Source organism: Sinocyclocheilus grahami, unplaced genomic scaffold (genome assembly GCF_001515645.1).
Source record: "Sinocyclocheilus grahami isolate Dianchi unplaced genomic scaffold, SAMN03320097.WGS_v1.1 scaffold152.1, whole genome shotgun sequence".
NCBI classification, from domain to species: Eukaryota; Metazoa; Chordata; class Actinopteri; order Cypriniformes; family Cyprinidae; genus Sinocyclocheilus; species Sinocyclocheilus grahami.
The window spans coordinates 1,973,641-1,988,631 of record NW_015505331.1 but is presented as its reverse complement, the minus strand read 5'-3'; the positions used below and the strand labels follow the sequence as shown (position 1 = coordinate 1,988,631).

The 14,991-nt window shown below is 38.2% G+C and overlaps 2 protein-coding genes across 3 annotated transcripts; one reads left to right on the top strand and one right to left on the bottom strand.

Annotated features, from left to right (window-relative positions):
• The first annotated feature begins 2,687 nt into the window (after window positions 1–2,687).
• On the top strand, window positions 2,688–12,294 carry LOC107592323 (protein FAM219A-like). Of its 2 annotated transcripts, none has more exons than XM_016281804.1 (6): window positions 2,688–3,268; window positions 7,891–7,990; window positions 8,123–8,225; window positions 8,325–8,405; window positions 8,492–8,567; window positions 9,535–12,294. In XM_016281804.1, the coding sequence occupies exons 1-6, from the start codon at window positions 3,212–3,214 to the stop codon at window positions 9,691–9,693; spliced, it is 576 nt and encodes a 191-aa protein (XP_016137290.1). In that variant the 5' UTR covers window positions 2,688–3,211; the 3' UTR covers window positions 9,694–12,294. The 2 variants fall into 2 exon arrangements, with proteins under 2 accessions (XP_016137290.1, XP_016137291.1); XM_016281805.1 differs by having other exon boundaries at window positions 2,690–3,268; window positions 8,492–8,546.
• LOC107592322 (Krueppel-like factor 9) lies at window positions 11,360–14,991 on the bottom strand. Its single transcript, XM_016281803.1, has 2 exons — window positions 14,190–14,991; window positions 11,360–13,345 (listed from the first exon to the last, which is right to left on the bottom strand). The coding sequence occupies exons 1-2, from the start codon at window positions 14,572–14,574 to the stop codon at window positions 13,068–13,070; spliced, it is 663 nt and encodes a 220-aa protein (XP_016137289.1). The 5' UTR covers window positions 14,575–14,991; the 3' UTR covers window positions 11,360–13,067.

The window sequence follows — 14,991 nt, the reverse complement described above, 5'->3', positions numbered from 1 at the left end:
TTGCTATTGACTGTTCAAATGTGGAGTTTTGCGCATCGTGTGTGTGTGTGTGTGTGTGTGAGAGAGAGAGAGAGAGAGAGAGAGAGAGAGAAGACAGCGTCACATCACAGTAGAGTCAGCTGTCTTAACCGCGGCTTGTGTACTGCATATCATTACTGTGTCTGTTCCCCTTTCGGGCTTGAACTGATGGTAAAACGAATTACATTATTTACTGTCTTTACATTTATTTTGAAAGATGAAGCTCGCGATTATGGTAAGAGGCTAATCACAATGCACTGGGTCAGCTGGCCAATCAGAGCAGACTGCGCTTGTCGGAAGGAGGGACTTTGTAGAATACAAACCGTTTGAGAGAGACGGGGCATAGGGGACCTACAATAATGTACAGTATTTGAAAAATAATGTGTCTTTTGAACATTAAAGCATGTCAACATATTCTGTTACACCAAATACACCAAATAGTAATCTTTAAAAAAGCATCATATGACCCCTTTAAAGAAATTTGACACTGACGATTCAAACGCGAGTTTTGAGCAGTGTAGAGCAGCGCTTGTTGTTTGTCATTTCTCCGATCGCAAATGCAGACATGGTTTTATGTTTACATGACGCGATGCAATGCGTAAAAAGACAGTATAAGTCATTATAATCCATAATTATGTCCCCACTGGATGCAACAAATGCCTCGTTTATAATGGGTTTTAATGTTTTTGTCTCGTCGCTCACAGTATGGTAGGGGCGTAACATTTCCGTCACACGCTTGAGGTATTCGGCCAATCACAACGCACTGGATAGCTGGCCAATCAGAGCACATCTCGCTTTTCAGACCGATGAGCTTTGTAAAAATCGACGCGTTTCAGAAAGGCGGGGCATAAACAATAATGTACAGTATGTGGAAAAGAATGTGTTTTTTTAACCTTAAACCGCATAAACACATTTCATTACACCACATACACAAAATAATGTTCTTTTTAGCAACATCATATGACCCCTTTAATATAATCAAAACTACAAAATGTATTTTTGTTATGATTTCAACATGAAATGGAGTTGTTTTCTTACTGCAATTTGTCCTTCTTTTTTGTTGTAATAGAATCTGATAATTTTTGTGATTTGTTTGAGGGAAAAGACTGCAGTAATGACGCATAGTAGCTTCAGAACTGTTTTGCCCTGAGGTGGAGTACAGAAAACAAAGTGAAGAATTACATAACAGAGTTACGGCCACTGGAATAAAATCCAGATTACTAATAAACTGTAATCTGCATTCCCATCTGTGAGGATGTCATGGTTGCATAACCTATATGTTTTGCTAAGGATGAGTGACACAAACATAGATTCCCCTTTGAATTAGATAATGTTTTTTGTGTCCATTTACATGTATATCGTTAAATAACATTGTTGTTCCCTCTCGTGACAGAAAGCAAGCATCTATGTGTTTATTTGTACATCTGACAGCAAAAGGTACATAGCTATGATTGAAGCAAACACTCAGGCTGAGATTTTTTTCATACAGAGAGTCTTATCACAGCTGTTCATATGGGGTTTCACACGGACTATTAGTATGGGTAACCTCCTAACCCCTTAGAGATGTTCTCAAAGAGATTATAAAATCGGAATATGAACTTTCACAATAGCAACCATTACTCATTTTCTTTTTCCAGTATTATGTGTAATGTTCTTATCTCAGTTATTGCATCATTTCCCCAACTTATAATATTTCTACAGCTAGCTCAACAATTGCAATCAATTATGTCATTTTGTATACTCAACAACCATCAGGGAACTCCTGTTCTGGGAATCCTCACATTTATCATAATTTTAATTTAGCCGATCTAAGCAATGCCTCTATTATTATATTAAACTGAAATGTGAAACATATGATAACTCTGTTTTTATATTCAGAAATGCATTTAAAACATACATTTAATTCTTCTGCACGAAGATGCAACATTTATTGTAATTTTGACCTTACATGACTCTGTGTTAGTCACTAACATTTCAATATATAATGTTCAGAGTCCGACATTAATGCCAAAGCAGAATGATCCTTTTCTTATAGCTCATAACCTTTGCCAGGTTGTTAATGCGACTAATTTCTGAAATAATCTTCAGAAAGATTATGTTTTTTTTAATGCTTTGTTGCTTAGCGCCATCTACTGGCCAATACGTTTCCACTACTATAGGCAAGAATATAATGGGAAAATACCAACAGTTCAGCATTAAAATAGAAAATAATATAAAGAATGCAGTTTATGGACTCTTTTATATTGTGCTAGGTTTGTTAACATTTAGATTGATTTAATTTCTAGACAGTGCTCAATTAAAAGAAGCCAGTTGAGATAAAAAAAATGTATGGTTAGAAAAAGAGAAAAAAATAATTCATTCTGGAGTGTCTTTGTCATTGGAAATTTTTATTTACCTTGTTCTGAGAAAAAATAAAGGGGAGAACGAACCCAGTCTAAGCAAGGTAGCGTCCTGACCTGAGAAACCTAGGGGGTTTAAACAGGGCAGGGCAACATAACATTTCCACAAAAAAAAACAACAACCAAACAAACCCCCCCCCCCCCCCGTCAAATATTAGACTAGCTAACATTGGCTATATATTCCAGCATTGACTATTTTACAGCTTGCTCCCATACAAGCAGTTTTATTAAGGTTACTGTCCAGAAGCTGTCCAAGGTCCTGAAGTCATTTGCTCTGTGCTTGGTATTGGACAGGTGCATAAAGCACGGCCCACCTCGTTCAACACTGTAAAATCGCAAATGGAGAAAATGTTAATCAAATCCCGTAAATAAGGGACCAACATCTTTGTTTGCGTTCATTAGATCCGCCATCCCTGATCACAGGTTCGACATGAACTGCAAAACAACGTCCAACACAAAATCTTGCCATCTCGAGGTTACATCACGATGTCTGTGTCTGATGCTAGTCTTGGGTGGAGCAGGCATCGCTCGATGGCGTTGAGTGGGGCGGAATCCGTGGTGCTGCTCGCGTCTCGAGACTCGTTTCTCCCGGAAGTGGGTGGTTAAGTCGCCACTCGGTCACTGCTGGCTAACTAGCGATCGCTGGGATGAAGGAGAGTCGGATACATTCTTGGGGCTGACACATATCCGACGATACAGTTGTGAAATTTCAGTTTTTAACCAATTTGTTGCGGTATATCCGCAGAAATCCATCACAAACGCTCACAAAAAGGCGCAGACACCCCGCCGCCAAGATGATGGAAGAAATTGACAGATTTCAAGTGCCGACAGAGGCAGAGATGCAGCCTTTTGTAAGTTAAACCAGATTGACTCTTTAACAACCGATTAAAGCATAAATGTTGCCAGTGTGCGGTTTTAATAACGTTTTGATGAGCGAATGGTAGCTCAATATGAACAAACAACGCATGGTGTATTTCATTAGTCTCATGTTGTCATCATAGACCGTTCTTTTTTTATAAAAATGGCAAGTATCTTATATTACGAGATCTGTGATGTCGCTTCTATGTCTGATATGCATTTTGCTAGCTAATGTAAGGATGCTAACGTTACTATGATGCTGCGCACTGAGACTGTGTGTCTCCCTGCATCGAAAACAGCATCTGCTTCATTTTATTTTATAACTTCAGCTCAACTTGTTCTTATATCTCTTCGTACTTCCATCGTAACGCAGTCTGTAACGTTCATTTGAAATAACGTTAATATTGTGTGTTTCGTCAATCTAGTAGAGGCCTTTATCGCCGTAGATTGCTTCATCATGCAGAATACGTGCTAAGGTACCTGAATGTCCATACCCCTCCCACCCATGACAAATTCATCAATAATTCTTAGGAAAACCAGCTCTGTTGGAAGAGACATCTTGATGGCCCACATTTAACCCATGACCCGTACGTACAGCAGATGTTAGTGTACCTTTGGGTTAGTTCTAGATCAGTGGTTCTCATTTGTTATTGCTTCAGGACCCAGATTTTACATTGGTCATCAAGTGGACCCAACACGATACCCGAACTTTTTATAATACAGTTGTACAAAATTGTCCTTCAGATCAGGAAGGGGAAATTATTCATATTAACTGCATAAGTCTAATAAATATGCAAAAGTATTAATGTGACAGACTGAACAGAACAATTGACAATATTGTCAATTGACTAAATGTCTGTTCAAATTCAATCGTTTATGCTTTCTGTATTCACCACACAAAATAAATTACGGTTGGGAAAAATTTTTTTTTCAAGTTGAAGTATGCAGATTTTTGCTTACCTGTTGAGAAGTAACTCTGCAAGCTCAGCGTCTCGATTGCAACTCAAACATAGTATCAAATTCCTCATTCTCATTAAAGAACCACGAGTGTTTACCGTTATTTTACCCCTTTGTCTTCGTATTTTGGCTTTCTGTAACCGAATCTTAAAGGGGTCATATGATGCGATTTAAATTTTTCCTTTCTCTTTGGAGTGTTACAAGCTCTTGGTGCATAAAGAAGATCTACCCTTTAATATCTTAACACACATCACGTCAGTCATCATGGCCTTACACCGGCTAACCCCCCACACACACAGTAGTTACGCCCCAAACTCTTGCTATTGGTTGAGTTTTTTGGAGCAATTTTTACACTTTTTTTTGGCGCTAAACCCATGAATGAACAATACACTGGTTTAACGAAATTAATTTTGATTAAGGGTGTGAAATAATGGCAAAAAAATTATATCTCGATATTTTCTGGAATTTTGACGATAACAGTAATTAGACAATATTTTGCTGAGTGTGCTATTGTGCTGGAAATGGCACCCTGAACCCTCGCGGTCTTCCTCTGAGTCCGCATTTTCGTGACGTCATGCCGCTTTGACTGTCGGGTAGAAGTCTGCTGCGGAGCTCGCCCCAGTGCGGGCTCGGGCAGAAGTGCGGATTGAGGGCGCTCGCAAGCACACTTCTGAACGATAAAATGACAAATGGGACATCCTACAGTCTCGTGGACTTAACGGACACGCGCACGCGGCGGCCATTGTAAGTCCATAAGATCGCAAGTGCACATAAAGTGTTCTTCTAAATATTTTGATATTCTTCATATTCTGTGCGGTGGTTAATTTGCAGGAGTAACAGAAATGATTGATTTAAATTGATTTTTACATTTTATGGCAATTTTTACCTTTATAAGGCCATTTTTTTCCTAACCTAATTAAATGTATGCATCATCTTTTGTGTCAAATTCTTACATTTAATCAATAAATTCAAATAGTAGGACACTATAGGGCTGCTAACAATCAAATGAAATAGGTATCAACAAAATTTGTGTTTGCTATGCTGAGGTGGCACAGAATCCGCATCTGAAGTGGCATTTAGATGCATTCACACAGACTGTTTAATGCAGAACATAAATGTGTTTAACCTGCAGTTACAAATGCATAAATAATATTTTGATGTTTGAAAAACAAAATGTTGAATACTGATATTTGAAATGATTTGGGAAAATAGACTTTAAATATAAACCTAAAATCGCCAGTAGGTGGCGGCAAATCAGTGCATGAGTGAGTCATTGAGACATTCATTCAACCGATTCATTCAAACGGCTGATTGATTCAGTAACGAAACACCGTCCTGTGTTGCTCAGAGACACAAAACATTTCTGCTTTGTTTGGAACTATTTTCATTGTTGAAATACAGCAAAAACAAGAACTGTTGTGTCTAAAATGTAAGTCACTTAATATTAACTTTTTGTTTATTGAGCTGTTCATCTAATCAATATTACATTTGCTGTCGTGCTGATATTTGGAGAATACGTCACTCGTCGTGTGATAATAACTATATCAGATTATATAAATATTGTAGTAAACCTTACTACATTTCGATTTACAACTGGTTGAGGTGGCCAAATATGGACCAGATTCCGGTCAGAGAATCAGGAGAGCAGGAGAAGTCTTTAGATTGAGACATTTATTTTACTCCAATATATGCATCTGCATATGCCTCCGGTATGAAATGAGATGTTTTGTATTATATGAACACATTACAGAAAACATAGCAGCAGCATAAACAAAGACAGACAGCTGTCTTCACTGACAGACAGGTAACTGTAATAATCGTCCCTCTAGGAAACATGAAATGAACTTTAGTTCCTAAAATAGGCTTTTTGACAAATATCTTAAAGGGGTTAGCCTTTTCATCTTAAAGGGGTCCTATTATGCTCTTTTACAATGTCTTGAATTTGTTTTGGGGGTGTACTAGAACATGTTCTCATGCTCTGTGATTCGAAAAACGCATTATTTTTTTACATAATTTACATTATTACAATACCTTTCTCCCCACTCTGGCACAAATGGCTCGATTAGTTCCGAGTTTGATGAACGCCCGCCTTCCGAAAAACGAAATGTGATGTGATTGGTTAGCTGTCCCAGTGCGTTGTGATTGGCGAACAGCTTAGACGGTGTTTCAGTACTGCCCCGCCCCTTGCCAAAGCAGCAAGTTTAGTTAAGGATGGCGTCAATATTGGCATATCAATTTGAGCCAGATTCAGACTCAGAGAATATTGAACAAGATAATCGCGCAGAACCTTTGCATGCACGGATAATGCAAGACATATTAGAGTGGTAACGTTATTATTATTATTATTTTTTTTTGGCTAAATCATGTTTTAGATAGGATGTCAACAACCGCTTAAAAATAACTGCATTTACTATGTACAGATATGTGCATATGTATTATTTTTATTGTTATTTAATTCTACATTATAACATGAATTGCAGTGAAACTATTATACAGTTGAATTTATTTATACCATAGTCCAGTGTTTGTTGGAGTGATAGAGATCGAGGTTTCCCCGGTAACGGCTGTACACAAAGCAGCGCTCCACTGCTTTATCAGACATTACATGCAAGATTAAATTAAAATGACATCCAATTTTCTGAAGACAGTCGGTTTCCTTCAGAAATACAGTGATATAAAAACACCAGCACTCAATGTATGGGAAACAATGTAGTCTCATATTAAAGTGTAAATTCTGCAGATTACATCATAGTCCAGTATTGTACTGTCAGCAATTTATTATAAAAACGTTTTCATAATTGTAACATACATATTTACATACATAATTATTCAGGTGCATGCGTAATAACTTGCGAAAACTTCTTCTTCGTTGTCTTGTCTGAGGCACTCAACCAAGCGTTCTAACCACGACCTTGCCCCAACCATTCGGATTTCCGTAGGCGGGAAATATTTTAATGATATTCTAATGGACTGCTTTGTGATTTTGTGTGATATGTGTGACACAAAACCCCGAAAACAAACGCTGTAGTCCAAACGAGCCGTTCGTTGTAGTTCTTGAAAAGGGATTTTTTTTTAACGAAATATCTCCCTTTGTAGTGGACTTTGAGATTTGTAAGTTTGAAGATCTTTTTTATGCCCAAACATACACACTACACACTGACTAAAATTCAAAAAGTGAAAAAACATAATAGGACCCCTTTAAAATGTTAACCTTTTTGGGTCTGCAATCCATTTTTTGGTTGTGACCCACTGATTTGGTGTAATATTATTATATTATATTATATTATATGGACAATACAATATGTACAGTTTTTTTGTGCTCGGCATATCAAAATGTGTTGCACTGCACCTATATTTTTTCATCCTTTTTTCCAGTTTTATTAGATTTAGGCTTTTGAAATTTTAAAATGATTTGTCACGATTCTTTACCTGATCCTTATTTGAAGTTGGCAAATTGCACCCTTTGCTTCTGAAAATGTTGTGTTTCTTTTCGCATCAATCCCAGGGTATCATAATGAGCTGGCAGAACTCAAACAGTAGAAATAAAGTAAAGCTTTGCTCATCTACATTGATAAAAATGGACTGTCAAGGCTCTTGTCAAGAAGAACGACCAACTAGACTGCCCTGACACTTCTCTTTTTTCCCTCTTTTCCACCAGGATCCAGCATCATCGACCACATCAGAGGCAGACTCAGATACCAGGGAGAGTGAGCCTGCCACCCTTAACTATAAACCTTCCCCTCTCCACATGAAGATAGGTTAGTTGTGGGATTGTTTATACTGCCAAATGCTAATGCTATGCTTTTATTTAAAGCAATTTTTGCAATTATGTGTTGTTTCATTTGACATGATTAAAATATAAATATGTCTAATATTTTTCTCTCTCACAGACAAAAAAAGAGAGTTGGTTAGGAAAGGATCACTGAAAAATGGCAATGCTGGAAGCCCTGTCAATCAACAACCCAAGAAAAATAACGTGATGGCCAGAACAAGGTAAATTCAAGAGAAAATGATCATAGTTTTCAATATGTACATAAACTGTTTTATTTCACATTAATTCAAAAACCTGTCTCTATTTCTCTTTCCATCCAGGCTAGTGGTTCCCAATAAAGGCTACTCTTCTTTAGACCAAAGTCCAGATGAGAAACCTTTAGTTGCTCTTGACACAGACAGGTAAGCTCTTCACTCATCCTTCACTGATTTATTTATGCCCCCATTGGCCACAGGCCTCAAAGTCACTGTGTTCACTTGCCTTGCAGCGATGACGACTTTGACATGTCTAGATATTCTTCATCAGGATACTCGTCAGCCGAGGTGAGGTCTCTAAGGGAACAGGTACCTATGATCTCTGGTCAATGTCCTAAGCCCCATACCCCAAGCATCTTGACAGTGGATTTCCTTCTCAGATGTCACTCACGATCTTTTATGCACTAAATTCCCTTTTGTTCTAAAAACGTACTCGCCCTCAGGCAACCCAAGACGTGGATGAGTTTGTTTCTTCGTCTGAACATATTTGGAGAAATTTAGCATTACATCACTTGCTTACTTATGGATCCTCTGCAGTGAATGGGTGTTAAAACAGCTGATGCAAACGTCACAATAATACACAACTAATCAATTAAGATCTTGTGAAAAGCTGCATGTGTTTAATACACAAACTCATCATTAAAAGATGTTTTAATGTCAAACCATTGCTTCCAGCTAAAATACAAGTCCTCTATCCATATTATTGCTTTCTCTAGTGAAAAGCCATCTTGTCTGAAGCAGGAAAAAATATGCACAGATCAAGCACCATTTACAAGCGAAAACAGTCCAAAATAATGTTATTATGGATTATGGACCCGTATACTGTAGCTTTTCACAGGACGTTATTCGGTGGACTGCATGTGATTGTAATGTTTTTATTAGTTGTTTGGACTCTCATTCTGACGGCACCCTTTCACTGCAGAGCTGGTGAGCAAGTGATGTAATGCTAAATTTCTCCAAATCTGTTCCAAGGAAGAAACAAACTCATCTACATCTTGGATGGCCTAAGGGTGACTAAATTTTTAGCAAATTAAAATTTTGGGGTGAATTATTCCTTTAAAGGTCACCATTGCTCATTTGTTGTTGTTAATCATATACATGTTGTTGTTCATGTCATTGATTCATTAAACCAATAAATGTCCCAATCAAGCTATTGAACCTGTAGTCTTATTAATCTATTAAATAACTGCTGCCAGAAAAATTGAACTAATTTATATAATTTAATTAGTGGCGGATATGCAGCCTGGCCTGACATGCTGTTTGTTGCTTCCTGCAGCAGATAAACCAGGATCTGAACATCCAACTACTGAAAGATGGATACAGGCTGGATGAGATCCCCGATGATGAAGACCTGGACCTCATACCACCCAAATCCGTTAACTCCACCTGCATCTGCTGCCAAGCCACCTCCTCCACTGCTTGTCAAATCCAGTAAACCTGTCACCATTTCCCCTCCCTGTGCTCCCTCTCTCTCTTCCCCTCCCTCTTTCCCTTTCATAACCTCAGATAAGACATCTAATCAATATTACAGAGGGAAATGTACAGTAAACGTTATGATGAACATGGTGTACAGGAAAATGTGAACACACAGACACACAAAACACATTACATGTGCTAATACACACACATACACACATTTACTCGTACTTATAATTCTAAACATGACTATTATTGGTTGCTTCCTCCTATGGCAGGATATGCACTGTTTGCTAATACGTTAGGAGAGTCTGCTCACTTTCACCTCCTAGCTGGCATTGTGTTATACTGTACAAGTGAACGTAGAACAAATAAAGCATTAAAATGACTTTAATTGTGAATTTAAAAACAACTTAATGTTACAGAGAGTTTGAAATAGCTTATCCACTGAATTCTCTACGTTCCTGTTGCACTCATTGCATTAACATTGTCGTTATGGTAAGATTTGATTTCTGTACGGATCTGGTTGGATGTTTATTGTTCGTGGCTGCTATTGAGGCTATACTTGGATTCGTTTCTGTTGAACATTTTGCATGTTGGTGCATTCGTACTGCAGCACTAACAGGAGCCTTGTCTGGCATGTACCTGGGCATCACACTTTTTGTTTACTCCTGATATCTCACAAGTATTTCATTGAATCATGTTTGAAACTACACTGGATTTGAGATCCGAATGAGTTATGAACAAAAAGGAAAGACAGTAACCCTTCTTTATTTGATTGGTCATTTCTGAACGGTTGTTATTTTCACAGTAACCTCTCACTACAGACCGAAGATGATAAAATGATTACATGAAGACCTTTCTGTCTCTCAAAGCAGTTTTTCAAAGGTCAGAAATCACTGGGTATGATTGAATAGCCTTTATAACATTTTGAAAATCCTGTTCCGTTTCTTAGACAGAATGTCCAAACATGTTAGATTGTGACAGTGAGTACTGTTTTAGTCTGGAAGATGTTCAGATTTCACAGACTTGAAGGCACCAAAGAATGTTTATGCTCCTTGTTGGAATCACTTTACCTTGTGTCCATTTTAATTTAGCATTTTATATGCATACCGCCAATCAGAATATATCGCTTCATTTCATGGAAATCAGTTACTTTCTCAGACATTGTGGGCTATTTAAAAACACTGTTTTCTGCTGGTCTTTGGAACTAACCTTAGAATGTTAATGTTGCTAAACTGATCAAATCCCTGGCCTCATTATTGTTATTATTAAAAATGATTCAAGCTATCAATGATGAAACTGCGCTGCTCATCTACACATGAAATCCTTTTTACAGATTTTACCCTTCCATTCAGCTTTGAAAGCCAAACACATTTTATGTGTTATCTTTACACTCTTCATATTGTCTTGATCAAGTTGTATCTCAAAATGCAAACTGTTTTCATTCGAACTGCTCATATTCACTTTTTAGTCTGTTTTAACTATGACTAAAATAGTGTAATGACCTGATGTATCAAAATTCAAAGTGTAATCAAAGGTGAGCATTTGTTGGACAAAAGCTGTGTTTTCATGTTATAAATATGTTAATTATGTGAGAAAGTCCATTTATGTAATAACAATGTTGTTATTGGTTTAAGTGATTTCAATAAAAGCAGACCTGAATTACACTTTTCTTTTTTTAATTAGTCCTTTATTTACATAATTTACAGGTACAGGAAAGCCAAAATATGAATGTTGCACAAATGATACTTATGTAAAAGTACAGAATATGTATGTACACTGGTAGTGGCTCAAAGTCTGTAAGACACAGATATACACATCACAACACAGGCATTCACAACACAACTGAGAAGACTTTTGTAAATTACATCAATGTACTTCTCAGTAACTTGCTAATTACATTCTGCAGTCTAAGATAAGAGTTCTTAAACTCAAAGTTCTAAAGTTCTTCTTAAACTCAAAACAAGGCACAGGTTGAGCATTTTTACAATGACAGTATGTTTTAAATGACCTGCTTGAATTCAGGCTCACAACCTACTGAACATATGGAACATCTGAACAATAAATTAGCACAGATACGATGTGACAATAAAATCCAAATATTTGTTGAGCAGTTATCATAACATAAAATATAAAAATCTATATAATTGTTATTGAATAAAGCTCCAACAGATACATTGATCGTTGATTCACATGTAAAATTCAGTTTGTGTCTTTTAAAGCACAATGGCTGATCATTATGGTAGATTTAAACTAAATCTATTTTCAAATAGCATTTATTATTTCAAGTAAACAGCTGAACAGTGGAAAGACTTCTGAAGTCAAGAGGAACTTGTATGAAAATGAAAAACCCATTAATAAAACTAATAAAAGATAATGTTACTCATGTTCATTGATTGATGGTAAATACTATAGGCTGCTAATAAAATCATAGGTACTGGAAGAAATATACAATCTTTGTTGTCTTTTTCAGCTGTGCAGTGTACAGAGATGTAAGGCACAGCTCTTACCTTGTGTTTTCCCATAACACACCTATAGATGGCGGTGGTAAACTATTAATCAGTGAACTTCTCTTATTTTCACTACATCACTTGAGAAGGCTGACCAAACAAACAAATAAAAGTTTCAAAAAGAAATTATAAAACTGTTCTGAATAGAGTATTTCAATGCTGTACATTAAATAAGTTACATTATTTTGCATAACTGATTAGAATATGCAAATAATTGATGATGAATGAATGAATGATGAATAAATGATTGCTTAAAAAACACCAAAGCTTGTTTATGTGCGTACAACCTCACACGATGCGAAGTTAATCTCATAAGTAACCATCTGTTTTAATATCATACAAATACCATAGACTTAAGTGTCTTCAACACTTAAGTCAACTGCTGTCCCTGTAGATAACACAAAATAACCAAAAACATTCATAGCGATTATATTAAAACCTATCCACTTCTGCCAACTGGACCATTGTAAAATTGGACACTTTAAAGTGATCATTAAAATGTGTCTCCGTTTCACCACACACTAAATATTTTTCACTTCCCTTTGTCACAGTGGGTGTGTAATAAATCCCCTGGCTCTGTATTGAACAATCTTATATTCATGATATGTGATAAGTTATAAATACCCCTATAATTTTTTTAATAACCCTTGGACTAAATGTGCATTATTGTTCTGCCTAAAGCTGATCATTTCTGTCCATTCCATTGAGCAGTCCCATTTCAGGCTTTGTCATGGAGAACTCCAGCACAACATATTTTGTATGTCTCCATTATGTAACACACCTGATATCTCATATCATCACCTCAATATCAGCGGCTCCAAGATCTGAGCCTCAAGAAAGACAGACATCCAAAATGTGCAGTGAGGGGTCACATGGTTGCTCAAACACCAGCAGACATGTGATCGCTGGAGCCAGAGGACGATGTAGACGTTGAAGAGTGTCGTCTTCGCCCGGCAGGACCCTGAAGCATACTGGGATGGAAGTTGACGTGTCTGCGGGCGTGTTTGGTGAGGTGATCGCTTCTCATGAAGCATTTGTCGCAGAGCGGGCACAAGAAACGCTTCTCCCCGGTGTGCGTGCGAAAATGTCGCGTCAGTTCATCCGACCGTGAGAATTTCTTTGCGCAGCCTGGCCAGGTACACTGAAAGGGCCTCTCACCTAAGAACACACACATGGGAGAGAGAAATTTAAAACTGTTTTTATTTCAGCCCCTATTGACAAAACCAGACAGCAGCAGCAAAAAATAAATAAAAATCGGCACGTCTAGATTTTTTTCCATGCATGTACGCACCTTCACCGGCGTTTTGGCAACTTGTTCAGTGTGCGTATGTAAAAACCGGAGAAATCGCTGATTTTTGATAGTTACTAGTGATTTGCTCTGAATGTGACCGCACTCAATTGGAGGGGACGTTTACACACCACGTGCCGGATGTTTACAAATGTAGAATCACATCACGTCATCGTTGCGTTGTTAGGTTATATGCGGTTATTTTAGTGCTTGTCGCATTGAAGTATGCGGATCGTCAAGGACCAGCGGCCACGGCACACACTGAGATTAGACTCATTATTAGAATAGAATAGACATATTAATTCATATGATGCATAAAGCAGAAAACAGAATTTAATTCGCGATATGGGCCCAACCGTATCATTAGCAAGCCTGAAATGATACTAGGCTACTTCTAGCATTTTTACCACACGATTACGCAATGTAATGTCTCACGGTGCCCTGCGTAACAATGTGGACTAAGCAACATGTTTGCTCACACTTTGATTAGTAACAGTGTGTCCTGTTCCACCCTCATGTGTACCCATGAGCGCTCCGCCTGCGGTTACACCCACCGTTACATGAGTGGCAGTTCCCGAAACCGAACAGAACACGCGGGCGTGGGGCGTGACAGACTGTGGGCCAGATAAACGAACGATCCGAATCGAATTACCGGCGTTAGTTGAGTTACTGTACACTTAAGCACAAAATAATTCAACAGTGCTTATTTCTTACCGGTGTGTACTCTGAAGTGCGCCTTAAGATGGGACGACTTGCCGTATATTTTGCCACAGTCAGCATAGGGGCAGCAGTGTCTCTTCTCAGCGGATACATGCAGTCTGTCGCGGTTCCGTGTCCTTTTCACCCTGCTCGCGTTCTGTCTGCATTTCTCCCGGTTTTCCTTCACGCCGGGCTGATTATCCACATCACTGTCCACTATACATTTGGCGCTGATGCCGCTCGGGATACACTGATTTAGGTCCAGCAGAATCATTGCGACCATCAACAGAGTCCGACTCTCTTGACTTTCTTCAGATCCCTCCTCGTCGGCTAGTTTGTCTGAGCGGCCACCGTTTGAGACCGGCCCCAATGACCTAGCTGCAGTATTAACGTCCGTCATTGTAGTTACCTAAAATGTCCTGGAAATGGAGGAGTCACCTGCTACAAATAGAAAAACTTAGGGCTCGGGATTCTCATCATATGCGCATCGGGAAACAGATGACTGTGGAAAACGTGGCTCCTACACGTGTTTTTCCCAATGTGACTGCGATGATTAATGTTCTAAGCGAAGAATAAAAGCGTGTGTCGCTTGCGTCTACACGCACAAGTTATCGAATAGGCATCCAGGTGCCTATTCCCAATATTATTTCAACCACATCAGAAAGCGTGGAACTTTGAGAACTGTCATTCCCTTCTTCCCTCATCCGTGTGCCTCTCTCTGTGCCGCTGTTTGCTGTTCTCATCTGAAAGAAACAGTACTTCGCGGAATCCCACGGTGTCATCATAAAACTCGTCGCTGATTGGACACGGTGGTCCA

Bases quoted from the DNA above. Each gene is read 5' to 3' on its own strand.
- LOC107592323 (XM_016281804.1), top strand. From the start codon at position 3,212: ATGATGGAAGAAATTGACAGATTTCAAGTGCCGACAGAGGCAGAGATG. The intron at 8,226-8,324 runs GTAAATTCAAGA...CTTTCCATCCAG, and splicing joins AACGTGATGGCCAGAACAAG to GCTAGTGGTTCCCAATAAAG. The intron at 8,406-8,491 runs GTAAGCTCTTCA...CTTGCCTTGCAG, and splicing joins GTTGCTCTTGACACAGACAG to CGATGACGACTTTGACATGT.
- LOC107592322 (XM_016281803.1), bottom strand. From the start codon at position 14,574: ATGACGGACGTTAATACTGCAGCTAGGTCATTGGGGCCGGTCTCAAAC. The intron at 13,346-14,189 runs GTAAGAAATAAG...GTGTGTTCTTAG, and splicing joins GCACTTCAGAGTACACACCG to GTGAGAGGCCCTTTCAGTGT.